The sequence below is a fragment of the Myxocyprinus asiaticus genome, chromosome 37, assembly GCF_019703515.2.
Source record: "Myxocyprinus asiaticus isolate MX2 ecotype Aquarium Trade chromosome 37, UBuf_Myxa_2, whole genome shotgun sequence".
Classification (NCBI taxonomy): Eukaryota; Metazoa; Chordata; class Actinopteri; order Cypriniformes; family Catostomidae; genus Myxocyprinus; species Myxocyprinus asiaticus.
This window is the reverse complement of record NC_059380.1, coordinates 22,897,987-22,917,456: the sequence shown is the minus strand read 5'-3', so window position 1 is coordinate 22,917,456 and position 19,470 is coordinate 22,897,987. Positions and strand designations below refer to the sequence as shown.

General features: G+C 41.2%; 1 protein-coding gene across 4 annotated transcripts in view; it reads right to left on the bottom strand.

Annotated features, from left to right (window-relative positions):
* The window catches only part of LOC127427639 (cAMP-specific 3',5'-cyclic phosphodiesterase 4C-like), a 130,303-nt gene that overhangs the window by 50,416 nt on the left and 60,417 nt on the right, over positions 1 to 19,470 (bottom strand). The window contains exon 1 of one of the 4 annotated variants that reach the window (XM_051675327.1): positions 2,473 to 3,211. The exons of the other annotated variants lie outside the window; for them this stretch is intronic. Coding sequence (XP_051531287.1) covers positions 2,473 to 2,555 — 83 coding nt within the window. The 5' untranslated portion in view covers positions 2,556 to 3,211. Of the gene's footprint in view, positions 1 to 2,472; positions 3,212 to 19,470 lie in introns of those variants that run through there. 4 annotated transcript variants of the gene reach the window in all.

The following is a 19,470-nucleotide window of genomic DNA, read 5'->3' as shown; positions in this document are numbered from 1 at the left end:
ATTACTTGCGTTTGAACATCATATTTACGGGCAAATTGGCGTCATTTTTTTTAGACATTTCCGTTGAAGCAAAGAATTGTGGGTTGTGAGTGCCCACGAAGGAAACACCTCATGCATCTTGAAAGAAGGTCGCATTCGAAGGCTGCATTCGAAGTTTCCTACTCGCTTTTATGAAACGAGACAGCCTCGATGACGTATGCGGCCGACTAATGCGACCTCCGGAGGACGCAGCCTTCCAAACGAGACACAGCCTGCTTATCCAGAAGTATGAAACTTCTGTCAAACAGACACAGAAACTGACACAGTGATCCATCAAAATAAAAGTATGGTTTAAATGGATGTGCAAAATTGAAGCAATTATGACAATTATATATATTACTACTTCAAGGTAAAAAAATTCTTTTCATTTTAATAATAATAATAATAATAATAATAATAATAATAAAAATAATATTAATAATAATAATTATTATTATAAATATTATTATTACTACTACTATATCATGAATAATTATATTTAGCAAATTTCACAAGTGTGTTGTTGTACTAAATGTACTGTAAGTTTTTATTTTATACAGTGATTCTGTTGTGCTCACGTTATTTTACAAAAAAATAACTGTTTTAGATTCAGCTGTGATGTTATTGAAGCACTTTATTTAATAAAATAATTTCATTTGATGAACTCTTTATGAATTCATTTGATTAGCCATGTTTTTTTTATTTTTTTTATTAATCTTTTAAACATGGAATTCAGAAAAAAATAGAATGGAAAACAAAGCAGAATCAGGAAAAAAACAAATTTAATCGGTTCCTATTTTTTATGCCTTGCAAACTTAAACATTTGCATTTTCTTTGAAGTAATAAAAGTTTTTGCTGTATCGAATATCTAATTTTGCTCATTGAAACTTGTCATTAAAGTGGTGATTTAACTAAAAACTGTTTTCTATGAGAGACAAATGTGTCTTCCTGAAGTGCCTCCTGGTCTGAATCCTGAAAGCTGAATTCTTCATTGATCAGCATTCAAATCTTAGGACGTTTTTGTCATACTGCAGACATTTGTACATTAAATACTGTGCTTGTACCATTTTACTACAAGGATTGGTACTTTAGATACAAATCCGCCCCTGCAATCTCTGGAAAATTATTACATAAAATGCCCTAATCAGTAACCACAAACTACTGTTATTGTTCCATCCAGCCCAGCACTGAGAAATGTAACATGTATGGCGTGACAATTGAACTAATGAAGTGAAAATAACGTCAACAATAAAAAAATTCAATTTTGTCGCAGCACTGCAGCTCGCGCCTGACTGAGGAGAGGAAGAAAACACAGCTCACAGTCCGGATGCGCACTAAGCTTTCCAAACAGCTTCAGGTGATGTAGATCACAAAATATGAGGGAATAATACAAAATAAGTAAATACAGAAGCACTCTCATTGTGGAATAAGTGGAGCTGGAGCTGCCGCTCCGCTGAAGCAAAACTTGCATGACGAGTGTTTTTAAAGGAAACACTCCGGCGTTACATCTTTAATGCAGATATATTTAATGCGTTCTAGCTTTATTAAAGTTCAAATAATACGGAAGCAGGTCATGTAAATAACTACAAACTCCGAAACTGGCATTTCTCTGTGTGGTCAGCGCCTCTTCTATGAGTTGTGCGAATACCCCGATCTAAGATTGAAACTGCGCACTCTGTCACGGGGACACTCCGTGCTGCAGCTAGATTATAACGTGATGGCTCGCGACTTATTGAATCATGATATATGTGTCACTGTGCATTTCTTATCGTGAAGAAAATTGCCAATATGCAGCTTTATTAATAAGAGAGAGTTTTTTTTTTGTTTTTTTTGTGAGTTAAAGGTGATTGAAGTGAACAAAAAGGTGAGAGAGGTAGTCTTCGCCCCATTATACTATTTATATGTTGCTTCTCAAGTAAATGTATCTTGTTTTAAGGAATTTAAGACAGTTTTAAATGGAAAAAAAAGACAAAAACACTTGATAATAATAGGATTTTTTGCAGTTAATTTTTTACTGAATTAAACTTATTAAAAAGTATTTTTTTCCTTTAATTCAGTGAATGTCATTTAGAGGTGTTTTAAAAAGATGATTTTGTCCTCTTTATTGTTAGCAAGCACATTTAATATAACCTTTTAAGTCAGGGCACAAGCTGAATAGTCGGTTAAGTGCTAATGATTAATCGTTGCAATAATCACTGAATAGTCAAATAATAATTCGAATAATTGTTAGATTAGTGAATATGTTCCACGGAAAACAAAGAAAGTCATGTGAATTTGGAACAACATGAGTAAATGATGACAGAATTGTCCTTTTTGGTTGAATTAATTGCCTCTGAATTCAACAATAAAAATCTGAAACTTTGAAACAGCAGACCCCAACTCACTGTGTAGTTTTGTTCACAGCAACAACAAATGGAAAAAGTTTTGTGTCATAGCATACATAAGCAAACATACCCAATGCAAGAATGCCGTCTCCTAGTTGAGCCATAGTTAAACAGCGAATTCCTCTTGGTGATACAAGGATACTTGTGCGCCATATCAAAAAGTTGCAGAACCGCTATTAACCTTGGCCTTTTACCAGTACTTTTCAGTAACAACAAACATCCTCAGCATGACAGAAGAGTGCCGGTGTATTCCCAAGTTCAACCGAGTAAACAGACAGGAAAAACCATGTTCAGACAGTTGAAAACATCAAGGACTTGAATGAAAGTCTAACACTTTAGTCCCACATGTCCTGGTTCCATGCATTCACAGAACACCATCCTCAGTGTCTGGTAAACAACAGCATAAAGTGCTGCTAGATCGTCCTCAGGAGTGGATGCCTCCTGATAAGATACACTTCTGCATGTCAGTCCAGTACTGTCTGTGTCCAATCAGAACATCAGTTCGGTATTGTATCCATCAGAAAAGAGTTTGATATGGTGTCCAATCAGAACTTTGATCTGGTTCTGTGTCCGAACTTCACTTCTACATTGACTCACCTTGAAAAACCTCAACTTGCTTTCAAAACTGAGTGATAAACCTCACAAAATCTATGATTTCTCTCTCCAGTAAGCAGTACTAAAAGAAAGGAAAAAATCGAAACATCAGCCTTTAACCTTAGTGGGTCTCCCTAGAGAGGCTATTTTGAGGTACAAAGTCCCGCTAAGTTTCCATATTAGTGTTTCTTGGGCTAAATGACAGATGAGAGGGAAAGAGCAAGACAAGAAAAGTAAGAGAGAGAGAGAGAGAGAGAGAGAGAGGAGGGCGTTGTGCAGTCACATGCTGCAGCAGTGTATATGTACATCTCTGTGTGTGTGTTTTGTGAACAGCCTAGGAAGGTTGGCTCCTGTTTGCCTTCCAACACCATCAGAGCAATATAGCAAAGCACACAGCATGAGACTATAAAAACACACACAATCACAGAGGGTGCTGCTCTGACATGCATATTTTGTTGTCTGCATACTTGATTCCACACTTCCTTTGCCCACATATCTTCCCTTCAATGAGAGACTGACCTGATCTAAAATTTTAGAACTTCAGCACTGCATTGATCAGTGTATTAGAAGTTCAGTTCCGTACCAAGTCCAAACAATACTTCAGTTCAGTACAATGTAAGATCAGAGGGCATTAGTGTAATAATGAGACATTAATTGGAACTTCAGTTTGGTACTGTGTCCGATCAGAATTTAATTTCTTCATTCCAGAACCGTGCCCAATTGAATGTTAGTCTAGTCCTGTGTCAGTTCAGAACTTCAATTCAGTACCGTGTCTTATCAGAACTTAATTTTGGCAATGTTACTGTAACAGTTAAAGGATGGGCAAGAAGCACCCGTGCACCCTCACGGCCCGGCCACGTCCTCCTCCTCGTCACACTCCTCCTCCACCCGATTCAGGCTGGGGCGCCACCAGTCTGACTAACTCCCCCCATCTCTGGAGGGGAGACGCTGCCCTTCCGGCCGTTCTGTCAGCCGGTGGTCCACCCCGCCTCCTGTGAACCTGGGGAAGAGACGAGGGGAGGCGTGGAGAGAGGGAAAGTGTGAGCGGAGACATACAGAGAGAGAGGAGAGAAAGAGAATAACTTCGGCCCCTGGTGGACGGAACTGCGTCCCCAGGCAGGTGGCCGCGGCTGCTCCCCTGGCGGATGGCAGCGGCGAGGACTCCACGACAGCACATCCCTCTTCCCATTCCGGGCTTCAGCACCACTGTAACAGTTAAAGGATGGGCAAGGAGGAGGCGGGAACCAGCTGAACAGTCAACATAAAGTTTAATAAGAAACTCAACATAAAACAAACATAAACATAAGGACACACATGCAATGCAGCCGCGTGCGTCTCTCTCAAACTTTATCTCGCTCTCCCACTGATCAGCTGATTCAGCACCGGCCGTGCGCCCTCATGGCCGGCCACGCCATCCTCCTCATCACAGTTACTGATCAGACAATATTCTTAACACCAAGCAATCAGCTTTGATATCACCACAGTCAAGATAATCAAACATTTCATGATTCCTGTAGGAGCAAGACTCCACTGCCTGAGTCTGTGCCATCAAGCAGACAGGCCTAAAGCTGCCTGCATCTCTGATTTGGAAGTTTCAGATTACCGCAGAGCTTCCTAGCAGAGATTGGAATGTACAGACTGTTTTGAAGGATTTCAAATTAAATATGAAGCTGAATGAAAAATATCTTGGCCTGTTTTTATCATCCAGATGAGCTGCAAAGAGACAATATCACTCAAACCACAATATCAGCTCATTACCTGAGCTCTGTTGTAAGAAAAACACATCATAATTTCAAATCCTCCAAATGGTGCATAAGAAAGCATCGCGCCAATTATCCCAAAATTTCCAAGAATGCAGTTCTCCTAATTTCCAGAAGTAATGTACATGCTTCATCAGACAAAATAATAAGCAGAAGAAAAAAAGATTTTTCAGAAAATCATGAAGAACACTGCTTATTACAAAAATAATTATCTCTATGTGAAAAAGAGAGTTACAGTCATCATCTTCAAGTACATTTTCAAACGTTTCTTCAGCTGGTCATATCCCTTGAGTGGAAAAAAAAATATCTAACTTCAGGAAGAATTACACTAAGGCCATAATTTACTAAAGATTTGCATGTATAAAAACGTGCAAACTTGATAGCATGCGCAAAAAAGGTCTGAGCTGATCTAATAACATAAGTCTTTTGAGGATTGCGTCTTTCAGATGCGCAAAATAGCACATCTTAGCAATTTTTGTGTGTTTCCCCCGAAAATGAATATGCAATGTAGAGGCATACCTTCAAATCTGCAATAGGGTGTTGATGCAAATGAATTAAACTGCACCCGCAAAGTGATTTATGAAGCCTAACAGTAATTTCAAAAACACAATCTGTGAGAGAAAATTAATACAAATGAAAGGCAGATATTAATCTGATTTCAATGTATTATTTAATTAAACTGTTGGCTGACTGTTGCACTCCTTTGCATGATCATGATAGGGCACGAGAGCTGCAGTTCACGCAGCCCAGCTCACGAAATGGGGTGTTCAAGTGAAAACTCATTTTCTTTATCTAAAAACAGGTCCACCACAGCGATCCTAACAACAAAACACAACACAGTTGCACACAAACCAGAGAACCAAACTTACAAAATATTTCTGAAGCATTAGAGGAAAGAGGAAAATAGTGATGCATGAAATGACCAAATGTAAATACCCCAATATTAACTGTTTTCTGAAAGAGTAATACGAGTTAAGACCACTGTTAATGTAAATCTGTCCAGTACGTGTTTCATATTTTATTAATCACAAATAATTTGATAGAATCACTGCACCCAACTCTTGAAGCCTATAATCTTTTTTTTCTTACAAAGAAATGTTGAAATATACTCACAATAACCCTAAATGTTTTAAACCATAACAGACCTAAATATGGGGTAAATCAAGTGCGCAAATGGTGAATGTTGAGACTGATGTAAAAAATATCACATTAAATCTGACCAGGCTGCTCACACTGAAGGCACATTTGAAAAGAATCAAATACATATCAACATTTTTTCCACATACAGTATGTGGCACAGATCAGATTTGAAAATGTCAGTTTCAACATGCTTGTGGCTGTTCACACAGTCATCCAATTATTAAGGGAGTAAAAAATTCAAATTTGGGCCACATTCAGCTGCGGTGTGAACATAGCCCTCATGACAGAAAATGTTAGTATGCTAACAATATTTTGGTGGGAAGCACTACTGAGTGCAACTTGGTCACCATGTTATGGTTAGCACAGCAATTGCTGAATGGATAAAACAATTTGTAGAAACTTAGAATGCATTGATCTTCAACCCTGGCTCAAACTCCACTCTTCACCATGATGGTTACCCCCAAAACTACAAAATAACAGAAATTCTTCTAGAAATTCTTCAACAAAACATTCAACACAAACAAGTCTCCCACATATATTCATCTTGTACAAAGACACATAAAATAACATTTCATTTTAAAATTTACTTTCCATGTCGAGTCCTATGCAACACATGCTGGGAACTAAAAATCCTCTGCCCAGTTTCAGTTATCCCAATAAAAAATATTTATGTTGTCCCAATCCACATGGATTAAGTAAAGCTGACAAGACCCATTCTTTGTTAAATTAACTCAGTTAATTTAAGTTCCCTTGGTTACATGATTTTTTGAGTAACATGAATAAGGGAGGAATGAGTAATATGGACGATAGTGAAAGTAATTTTTTTGTGTGTGTTTCAATATAAGAACACGTCCTCATTTTGTGCTGTCTGTGTGGTTTGTTGCCTGTACACCTGTGCGTTGCCCAACCTAATCTCATAGACAGGATGTAGCACCAAATATTGGGCCCTGGGCACAGACTTATTCCAGTTTGGTACTGTTGTGCCCCGGACACAGAGTTAATTAACTTATTAATACAGGTGGGGATAAGGCAGATTATAAGGGAACTCCCCATTTTTACAGATGTAAAACGGAGTCTTGTGATGTTTTATTTCTACTAATCGCATGTTAATAAAGCAATATCACACATGCAAGAGTGCTGGTGGCAAGGAGGAGGGTGGGCTAACCAGGCTAATCAAGCCAATGAGAGGGATAAAGGTGGCCGGAGGCGGCAGTTCGGGAGAGAGAAAGAGCTACAGGCAGCTGCCATGTATGCGTTTGTGTTTATGTTTGTGTCTTTTTGTTTAATTAAATATTACTTTGATGCTTTGTCCGGTTCTCGCTTCCTCCTTTCCCTTTTACCCTGTTACATTGGTGCCAAAACCCGGAAAGGAGGAGGGATGTGCCATAGTAGAGTCCTTGCCACTACCATCCACCCCAAAGGAGCAGCCGCAGCCATCCGCCGGGGGACTGAGGAGCCCGGCCGCCTGAAAGCGGAGGAACGACCGCCGTCTGCGAGCGGGGAGGGGCTCACTGCTGACCGCCTGGAGTGGGAGAACCGCTGCCAGGGGTGGAGGAGACCCCTACCATCCACCAAAACGCGGCGGGGCGTTCCATATGCCAGGGGCCGGAGGACTGCCTCCTACCCACCCGGGGAGGAGCAGCTGTCATCCACTACAGGGTGGAGGAGTGACCGAGGACTAGGCTATGGCTTATCAGAGAACCGGCGTGTAAGTTTTTTTCTCTCTCTCCTCTCTCTCTCCCGCTGTCGCTCCGTGTTGGCCTTTCCCTCTCTTTTTTTTTCCCCCTCCCCTTGTCTCCCTCCCAGGTCTGAGAAGGCAGGGAAGACCTGCTGGCAGGAAGGGGGGGGGGGGGTGTACGTCATGCCGGGGCTCCCCAGCCTGAAGCAAAGGAGGGAGGAGTGTGGCAAGGAGGAGGGTGGGGCCGGGCCGTGATGACGCACGCCCGGCCCCTAATCAGGCTGATCAAGCCGACGAGAGGGATAAAGAAGGCCAGAGGTGGCAGTTCGGGAGAGAGAGAGCTACAGGCAGCTGTCCTGTATGTGTTTGTGTTTATGTTTGTGTCTATTTGTTTAATTAAATATTACTTTGATGCTTCGTCCGGTTCTTGCTTCCTCCTTTCCCTTTTACCCTTTTACAGTGCTGTATTGCCCTACATCAGCACGGCTGTGATTAGGCCACAGGTAATCACAGCCGTGCTGATGTAGGGCCATACAGCACTCTTGCTCGTGTAATATTGCTTTATTAACATGTGAATGGTAGAAATTAAACATTGCAAGACTCCGTTTAGGGAGGATTTAGTAATACCTCCCTAAACACATTATTTTGCAAACCATTTAAAAAACCAGTGCTCAAATCAGCATATGGGTAGCAGTAACAGAAAAACAAAGAACAAACAAATTCTAGAACAAAGGGATTGTTATGTTGTCAAAAAAATGGAACTGGTGCACAAGTCAGGAGCTGATTAGGGTGCAAGACAGCACCTGGGGCAGAGAAGATCTAAACCTAAACCCAACAAAAGCATCCTTTCAAAGCCTCTATGAGTATTTTGGCATATTCGATCACATAAACCCAGGTTAACCCGCAGGAGTTAACTCTGAGTCTTTAGTCTGGAGGACTTCGCATGATCTGCAGTGGTGCATGATGCGTAACAAAACAAAGCGCTATGTGACCAGAAGCATATGAAAACATTGTACCCAGAACAGAGAAAGCTCAGTCTCTGCAGAAGAAAGTTTAGGCACGCTAATAAAGCCAAACACTGCCAGGACACAAGGAAATGTGTCCACAATAAAGTGATTCACAATGTGTCCGATTAACTGTACTGAGTTTTTAAATAAGACAGTTCTCGCTACAGAAATGTCCAAGTAGGTAAGAGAATCGTAAGGAATTTAATGTTTCTGGTTTTGGAACATTGACTACACTGGTCATGTTGTATGTTTGTTGTTGCGTGTAACCAGTGAGGACAACAAAATAAATGTCTTTGTAGTATTCCATTATGGCCAGTCTCTCTGTTATTACATTCAATTCAGACTGCAAAATCACAACTGAGCTCAAACACTTTTTTTACTAGCTGCATGATGCAGGAAACACTGTTGCGAGTATTTTAATACTGTGTTCCATCCACATCAGTGCAGATGTTCAAGAAGCATAAAAGGAACCAAACTTTACAAAAAAACATTGAACAATGATGACATAACTGACATGGCACATCATCTTTATAAACTCTGCATATTTTGGTTGTCGACCGGCAGTTTTTCACACCCAAATTTAAAATCTCTCCTTATAAACAAACAGTAGACTACCGGTAATTCAAAATATCGCAGGCTCTGTCTGCTCCATATCCCTGCAAAAAGTGTTAGTTCATTCAACCAGATGTCACAAAATACCAGGAAATTAATTTTTACTCTTTCACCTTTCACCACAATATTCAGATCTGAAATGCAATTGCCATGCTAATGCAGCTGAGCACTCGCCATGTACTCATGCATAGGCATTCCATCTATTTTGTGATCCCACACACCATCCCCAATGTTTTGTTGAAAATCTTGGCATCTGTGTGGACTAGATGCTTAATCCAGGTGTCGTTGAAAAGCTGTCACACTGTAAAATTGAATTAGTTCGACTTACTTTAAAAAGCATGTAAACCGATTGCATTAAAACAAATCTAATTAAATGTACTTATTTGGCTCAAGTAAAGTGAACTAGCAATAGTACACTTTACTTGAGCCAAATAAGCATAATTACTTGATCTTTTTAAGGCAATTGGTTTCCTCATTTTTTTTTTTTTTTTTAAGTAAAGTCAACTTATTACATTTTACAGTGAATGCTTAGCTTTACAATGATCTATTATATTTCATCACTGGTAGTCAAACATATTTTGCTGATAAATAATTCATAATGCTTTTTCTCATGGACAGCATATTTTGTTTTGGACATAACAATGGATTACTTACACAGACAAAAAATTAAAAAAAAAAACATCCTAAGGTAAGCGCTGATGTAGATGTTTGTGGCTACTTGGGCCTTACAGAAGCAGTATTTGGAGCAGACATGAGATGTTTGTCTTTGTTGCTTACAGAGATAATAAAGTATTGTATATCACTTCGTGATTTTGATTTCGATAATAATTCGAACTGTGGTGTTCTAGCAACAAAATAAAGAGAGCTTTCATTTGATAAATGATTGTCTAGTTTAGTGCTATTTGAAAAACTTTTATATTCATAATAGGGCTGTCGATAAAACCATGTAAATTAATCACGCCTAAAGTACAGTTTTTCCTACCATACAAACAATTCAAGCTTAAAATACGAACAAATCTTTTTTCAAGTAATTTCGTTCATTTCATCCATCATGTGACAGTCGCATAGGCTCTAAAGGAAACAGAATTGATTAGTTCACCTCCAGAGATGGTCTTCGGGTACGAGTCTTTCATTCATTTAACACGTGACAACCTCATATGTGCCCATAGGCTCTGTACAGGAAACAGAATTGATTAGATCACCTCCCAAGTCAATCTTCGGAGTTTGGATCTGAGTCTTCGTTCATTTGACACGTGACTTCCAGGCTCAGCACTAGTTCACGAGTGACAATTACTGGTCTTTTTTCATAATTTTTTCTTTACAGCTCACAGTCAGTGTGTTGCAGTTGTTTGTATCGTGATCAGTACATGTCAGTATGGCAATAAATGACTTTTTAAAATCATAAGAACTGTCATGATGAATTATTTTCATGTATTTAATGCAAGAAGTGTTGACACGATATTTTATCTCGTGTAAAATTAGTTAATAAATAATTAATGCTTGATTTGGGTCTATTCCCAACAAGAACATAAGAAAGAAAGAAATAATACAACGAGGGGATGCATCATGAAGGAAAAATAAATGACAGTTTATTTAAAATCAACTCAATAAACAAGTAAATAATTTGTGGTTTCCTTGTAGCTCTTGCAGTCTATATTTTCTGACGAGAAGATAAAAGTCATATAAAGTTTAAAACATTACTCTTTATTACCAGATTCAATGGGATGGGAAAAAATGTCATGACAGAAATATTCACAAAGTTATGAATTACAAGAAATAAAGAAGCTAAAATTAGTGACTAGAAACACTTCGTGTGACTGTAAGGGAAAATATAAAGCATCTCAAACTGCTTGTTGGGAGCATTAAGAAGTATTAAGTAACTTCTGTTTGCAATGCAGAGACTTTGCGGCTGTCAATGGACGACTCGTACCTGAAGACTGACTCGGGATGTGCACTAATCTTTTCTGTTTTCTGTAGGCCTACAGAGAAGCGATGGGTCGTTCATGAACAATTCGTTCATTTTGAACGAATCTTTTATATGACTCAGAAGAACAAGTCTCAGAGCCTCAGAGAGTGATTAATTCATTTTGTGTTGGCCACGCATGCGCATTGTGCAACCTCCGTTCGTTTGTTACGTGAAAACCGCATAGGCGCTGTACAGGAAACAGAAATTATTAGTTCACCTTTCAACTCTTTTGGTCCGAGTCGTTCGTTCTTTTTCACGTGACAGCCGTATACGCTATGCATTGCTCACACAGGAAACAGAAATTATTAGTTCCCCTCCTGAGTCATCTGGTCCGAGTCGTTCATTCTTTTGTCATGTGACAGTCATATATGTTGTCACGTGACAAAAAAATTAAGGACTCGGACAAGAAGATTCAAGAGGTGACCTAATCTTTCAGTTTCTCATAATTTGTCCTTGGCTGTATTATAATTTTTTCCTTATTGGGACTATAATCAAAGTTTGCGTAAACAGAGGTGTTGGGGGGGATTTGGCTATTGAAAATATAACATTTTAATTTAATTCTGCTCAAATAAATGAAACGACTTGAATAAAGATTCATTAATTTTGCTGAACGAGACTCAAAGATCCAAGTCAGTAAAATGATCCGATCTTCCCATCACTACTACAGAGCTGTCCCCGTGCCAAATGAAGGAAACACGAGCACGGATTTTGCACATGCATGACTGCGACAAAATGAATCACACTCTGAGACTACTCGTTCTTCCGAGTCATATAAAAGATTATAAGAAGATTATTAAGATTAAAGAAAATACCAGTGAGACGCTCAAAACCCGTCCGTCCGAGTCACGCACATGATACATAGAGTGATAATTAAAAATGCCACAGATGGAACGCAAGAACGCGAACTGTGAGAACTGGACACATTGACAGACTCAATGCAAAACAGATTGCTGTCAACTGTAGGCTTGTTCAATGAGATGAGAATAGAACAAACAATATATTGAGTTCTAAAGCCAAATTTGGAAATTGTCTAATAAATGTCAATACAGTACAAAACAACCTATTGTATATTTTATATATACTTTATATACTATTTTTATTGTATGTGTATTCTATATTATGTGTATTCTATATTGTGTGTATTGTATACTGTACATTGTATATTATTATGGTGTTGTGTAATTATGTGTATATTAGATATGTAAATTGTGTTGTGTAAATCTGATGTTTATTGTAAATTGGTATATGTCTCATCACTGTCATGACTGCTATGTTGCTCGGAACCGCACCCAAGACTTTCACCCACTGTTGCACTTGTGCATATGGTTGTGTGACAATAAAAGTGATTTGATTTTGAAATGCTTTATTCATCTGCCAAAATAATGCAATTTATTTCAAACTGAATTTCAATCTGTATTATATGTGGACATGCTGCTCAAAACACAAAACATGCTGCATCGGGCATGAAAGACTTCCTGCTGCAAAAATGATGTATGCAATTAATTTGATGAATTAATCAGCATGGCATGTAATTAATTTAATAAAAATAATTAATCAATTGACAGCCCTAATTAATCAATTATATTTCTACCTCATTACCACAGGAGGCACTCATTTGTGATGCCGAGGATTTCAGGTCATATCTTGTTATTTTATGTAACATAAATTCAAAGAGATGGAATTCTTGGAAAAGTTCAGATTGTAAGTACCCAAATGGTACCACATAGAACTATTTATGTATCTAGGGAATTTTACATTTTAAGCGAAACCGATTACACAATCCTGGACCCAACCAGAGTTTAAGGGGTTAAAGGGCCAAACTAATTTTTTGGCTCAGAACTGCCTTTTCTTCAGTGGAAATGTGTGGAAGAGGGCCAGATTGGGCACCAGCACCGTGTGGGTAGAAAAAAGGGTAAGGTAACACCCCCCAAATCCCAATAATCAAAACAAGCTAGTACACAATCCCCCCCCCCCCCCCCCCCCACCCCCACCCCATTACCCAATTTTTATACCATGATCAATGGAAACATGTAAACGCTTCACTCTACAACCCCCCCCACCCCCCCCACCCCCGATGTTCAAGACAAATCTACGCCCTTGCTTGGCTGCCTACCTATGTAGGCAGTATCCGAAAATTTAGGCAGCTGACCTTGCTGCTTAATCAGTTCATGGCTTAACCGACAGCGTTTTTTTAATGAGTGGAACCTGGTCTCAGAACAGTTTTAAAAGCACCTTAGTTCATCCTACCTCCGTAAACAGCCTCCAAAGGCAGCATCTTCCAGTTTTCAGATGCAGCATAGACTGCATTTTGAGGCATCAGATGCACTTTCGATGTAAAGGCTGTTCCAAAAGCTGAAGTTCATTGAAGATGGTGGATGAAGCAAGAGAAATGTTGACTATAAATTTACGTGTTTTTGATTCAATAATTATATGTAATTTTTAGACATTTTCTCACTCTGATGTTTTCATGCTCTATCTTTTCTGTCAGGAAATAGAAACTGATTATTTGTGCTTGAGGGAACAGGTGGATATTGCTTGTGTCATGGAGAAGTGAAGCAGGACCATTTGTTTTGTACTGTTCAGCCATACATCCCCCTCCTTAATAAATGGGAAATTTTGTCTCAGTGTGTTACTGATGAAATGGTGACCCTAACCAAGCAAATGCTGTAAAAGCTTTTAACATAATTTCAAATAGGCCAAGCACACACACACAAGACTAAAGCTTTCATGTTTGGAGTCCCTGTGAATTTTTTTTCCTATGTTATAAGCCAGAGTTCCACATCATGGCCGCCACCGAGCCAGAGTTCCTTGTCATGGTCGCTGAGCTAGCGCCATCTTTTGCTCCATGCCATGTCACAGCAATGCCTCAACCTGCTCCATGCCATGTCACAGCCACGCCTCAGCCTATTCCATGCCATGTCACAGCCATGCCTCAGCCAGCTCCATTTCATGTCACAGCCATGCCTCAGCCTGCTCCATGCCATGTCACAGCCACGCCTCAGCCTGCTCCATGCCATGTCACAGCCACGCCTTAGCCTGCTCCAAGCCATGTCACAGCCATGCCTGAGTCTGCTCCATGCCATGTCATGGCCACGTCTGAGCAGTTGGACCTGGAGATGGTTCCAGCCCTTGTACCCACCCTTAGTTCTCCTGAACAGGCAAGGGGAACTTTCAACCCTTCGACCCCGCCTGGACCCTCCGAGCCCTGGACTCCGCCTTGGCCTGTCAGTCCCTCGACATTGCCTCGGCTCTGCATTCCCTCGGCTACATTGTGGTCTTTCAGCCTGTTGGCTTTGTAATGTAATGTTTAATGTGTGTGTTCATGTATTTCATGTCTTTTATTTTGAAAAGTTTAGAGTTCTGTTTGTTCATTGGTTTATGTTCTCCCATGTCTTGTATTTAAGCCCTCATGTTTTCCATTGTGCCTTGTCAAGTATTGAATGTGTATGGTAACGTTGTTCAAGTCATGTTTATGTCAAGCCATGTTATGTCAAGTTATAGTCAAGTTCATGTTTATGTTTGTTTTGTTTAGTCATCACGTTTGGTTATCACGTTTGTAAATAAACTGCACTTGGGTTCTCTTCACTCCTTCATCATTGTCTTCATCATTGCCATCAACAGCAACGTTACACTCTTACCCCGGGGGGCCTTTAGCCCCGTTGTACCATATATTATGAATCATTCTCTTTGTTTGGATCATTCTCGTTCACTTCCATACTTTGACTTATTTTTTTTTTGTTCATCAAAGTCTCTCCCTTTCAAAACCAATGAGCTCTAGTTTGAAGCCTTTCCTGCCTGTAAAGACTGACTATAGCGTGAGCCACAAGCATTCAACTGTGGGCTGTGAAGGAGCATATCATTGGTTTGACCCAGTGAACGAATACACTCTTCACTGAACAAGTTTGTAATTTGAGTCTGAATAAGACTTCACGTTTGTTATCAAACTAAATGTATGGGTATATCTCGTTCAGGACAAATCTACGCCCTTGCTTGGCTGCCTACCTATGTAGGCAGTATCCGAAAATTTAGGCAGCTGACCTTGCTGCTTAATCAGATCATGGCTTAAACGACAGCGTTTTTTTAATGAGTGGAACCTGGTCACAGAACAGTTTTAAAAGCACCTTAGTTCATCCTACCTCCATACACCTTGAAGGTGTATGTAGCCGCAATAGCGGCACACCACGACACAGTGGACGGTAAGTCTGACCTGATCATCAGGTTGAATCCCTCCAGACTGCACCTCATTCCCTCATGGGACCTCTCTGTAGTCCTTCAGGGTCTACGGGGAGCCCCCTTTGAGCCCCTGGAGTCAGCTGAGCTTAAGGCACTCTCTTTAAAGACTGCCCTCCTGACTGCGCTCACTTCCATCAAGAGGGTAGGAGACCTGCAAGCGCTCTCTGTCAGCGAAACGTGCCTGGAGTTCGGTCTGGGCTACTCTCACGTGATCCTGAGACCCCAACTGGGCTATGTGCCCAAGGTTCCCACGACCCTATTTAGGGATCAGGTGGTGAACCTGCAAGTGCTGCCCCAGGAGGAGGCAGACCCAGCCCTGACGTTGCTGTGTCCAGTGCTTGCTTTATGCATCTATTTGGATCGCACGCAGAGCATTAGAGTCTCTGAGCAGCTCTTTGTCTGCTTTGGTGGACAGCGGAAAGGAAGCGCTGTCTCCAAGCAGAGGTTCGCCCACTGGGTCATTGACGCCATAGCAATGGCATATCACGCTCAGGACGTGCCACCCCCTACAAGCCCATTCTACCAGGAGTGTGGCAGCCTCCTGGGCCTTGACCAGTGGCACCTCTCTAACAGACATTTGCAGAGCAGCGGGCTGGGCAACACCCAACACCTTTGCAAGGTTCTACAATCTCCGGGTTGAGCCGGTTTCGTCCCGTGTCTTGCTAGGTACGAACAGGTAAGTCTGGGACAGCTGGCCGGGTGTATCGCTTGTGCATAGCACCTTTTACCTCCCCTGAGCTGAAGACGTGCGCTGTTGACTCCCAGTAGTGTTCAGAAATGTGTTCCCTGGATGATTTCCTCCTAGCCCTGTGGCAGACGACTTTGCAGAGAAACTCACTGCCGGCTCAGTACATGTGCTAACTAAGCTCTGTACTGGGGTAGGTGCTCAGCATGTGTTGATTCCCCATAGGTGACCCCATGCGACGTATATCTTCCGCTAAATCATTTCCCTGTTGGTAAACTGCGTCTTCCTTGGGCAGAGGCCCCTCTGCCCCAGTCACCATGTTTGTAGAAACTCCTCCCCCATTGGGCAGGATCTACCATGGGACTTCTCCACATGACATATTTCCGACAAGGCTCGGTAAGACCATGTGATGTATTTCCACTCAAAATACACCCCCCCCACTCTCTGGGCAGGGTGTGGTCTCCACGGTGTCTTCCCCTTGGAAGTGAACCCCCCCCCGACGTAGACACTGGTGGCCCCAGTCGGTTAACAAATTTCACTCTTTTTTGGGGAGAGAAAAAAAGGATAAGAGGCCACGACTGGGCTAGCCTGTCCCTATCTTTTGGGCAGTCCACTTGTCCCCGAAGGGCCGTTCGATGCACATAACAGCGTTGGGGGAGGTTACGTGTCAGCCTGGTGCGCTGGCTACGAGGCACACAGTGGTCTGCCCATCTCGCTCCACCAGTTCACATAACACAGTTCAGCTAGTTGTGGCGTTTTGTATATGGACCCCTAGTGTCACTACATCGACACAACGTTGAGTGAGTGACAGATAGGGAACGTCCTGGTTACTTTCGTAACCTCCGTTCCCTGATGGAGGGAATGAGACGTTGTGTCCCTCCTGCCACAATGCTGGACTACCCACTGAAATGGCCGGGACCTTGTCTCAGCTCCTCAGCACAAAACCTGAATGAGTGGTTGCATACCAGTTCCTTTTATATCCGTATGTTCAGGGGAGTGGTATGCAAATACCACTCGCCAATTCCCATTGGCCTTTTTTCAAAGACCAGAGGTGTTTCAGGCTCCCAAGAGTGACCCCTAGTGTCACTACATCGACACAATGTCTCGTTCCCTCCATCAGGGAACGGAGGTTATGAAAGTAACCAGGACGTTTTCCACAGTTGATAGTTTCCCCTGAACTTGTATAGCAGAATACGGCGTAACACTGCTGTCGCTGTTTATCTCTTGTCTCGGCGGGTGTAAATGCTTCTTGTTTTACAACCTGCCCCTAATTGACTGGCAGTATTAAAATAGTCAGCATTTGACTGATACTAAACAGTACTTATGTTTATTTAGCTATTTATTATATTTTGATTTATTCTTTATTTTAATGGTCAGCATTTGACTGATACTAAACAGTACTGATGTTTATTTAGCTATTTATTTTATATTTATTTATTCTTTATTTTAATGGTCAGCCATTGACTGATATTAAACATACAGTACTGATTTTCATTTAGCTATTTATTGTATTTTTATTTATTCTTTATTTAAATGGTCAGCAACTGACTGATACTGAACATACGGTAATGATGTTCATTAAGCTATTTATTGTATTTTTATTTATTTGTTATTTTCTCAGTGTTCATTTCTAGAATTTGTTGACAATGTATAATAATAATAATGTCAAATATTCTTTCATAAAAATATTTGTTTAAGAAAGCAGCCTTCTGAGTACCTTTGCATAGTCATATCAGTGCAAAATAGGTGAACAATCAACATAGAAAAGGTCTGTTTTCATTCCAGCTCAAAAATTTACAATATCAGCCACCATATCGGTAATCGGTGAATTTTCCCCCTCCAAAATTGGTATCGGTCTCCAAAATCCCATACCAGTCGGGCTCTACCGTAAAGCATGGGGGTGGCAGCATCATGTTGTAGGGGTGCTTTGCTGAAGGAGGGACTGGTGCACTTCACAATATAGATGGCATCATGAGGAAGGAAAATTATGTTAATATATTGAAGCAACATCTCAAGACATCAGCCAGGAAGTTAAAGCTCGGTCTCAAATGGGCCTTCCAAATGGACAATGACCCCAAGCATACCTCCAAAGTTGTGGCAAAATGGTGACAACAAAGTCAAGGTACTGGAGTGGCCATAACAAAGCCCTGACCTCAATTCGATAGAAAGTTTGAGGGCAGAACTGAAAAAGCATGTGTGAGCAAAGAGGCCTACAAACCTGACTCAGTTACACCAGTTCTGTCTGGAGGAATGGGCCAAAATTCCAGCAACTTATTGTGAGAAGCTTGTGGAAGGCTACCCAAAATGTTTGACCCAAGTTTAACAATTTAAAGGCAATGCTACCAAATACTAACAAAGTGTATGTAAACTTCTGACCCACTGGGAATGTGATGAAAGAAATAAAAGCTGAAATAAATCATTCTCTCTACTATTATTCTGACATTTCACATTCTTAAAATAAAGTAGTGATCCTAACTGACCTAAGACAGGTAATATTGTCTATGATTAAATGTGCACTTCCTCCTTTCCACATTAAGAACCTGATTTGTTACATTGGTGTCGAAACCTGGGAATTTGGAGGAAGCTGCGCCATCAAGGAGTTCTCGCCGCTGACAGAGGATCGTGATGCAGGGGGAGTGCCCGATCCAGTGGCGCTGGAGCACTGCAACAACCGGCAACCGAAAGGGACAGCTGAGGGGTCCAGTGCCATCGCCCAGCGTCGCAGACAGAAGCAGTACAGCAGGCTGAGGACTGTCTGGCAGAGTGTACAGGGACAGACAAGTTTTTTTCCCCTTCTCTCTCTCTCATTCTCTCTCCCTCTCTCTTTCTCTCTCTCTTCTCCCTCCCTCCCCTTCTTGCTCTATCTCATTCAAAACATTTGTTTGCCAAATGACATTTCGTGGTTCAATACTAGATCATGGAAGTTCCAAGGTGAAATGTCCACTGTGTGGCGCATAAAGTGATTTAAATTTTCTCACAAACAGATGAGGTTTTTAAGGTTTAAGGATCTGCTGAACCTGTGTGTAAGGGGGAAGAGATGCCACAGATGAAAGAACAAGCAGTTGCCGCTTGCGGAGGCAACCTCACACTAGGGTCTGCTTGGGGGACAGAAAACTGGGAGCTGCAGGATAGGTAGAGAATGAGTAGAGTGAAAATATGCGGAAATACTGAAGAAATATTAGCGGTTGCTACCGCATGGAAATTAGCTCTCATTGGAGCTGCTGTTGCACTGAAGGACTAGTAATGCCTGTGGCTGGGAGGCCACCCCCCCCTCCCCCCTCTTCTAGAGGAAGGGGGTAAACCTCTGAGAGCAGGTTCCTGTTGCTTTAGGCCCGCCCCACCCCACTCCGGACTCGACTTTACGCCACCTCCAGATGCAAGTCATTCGACGGG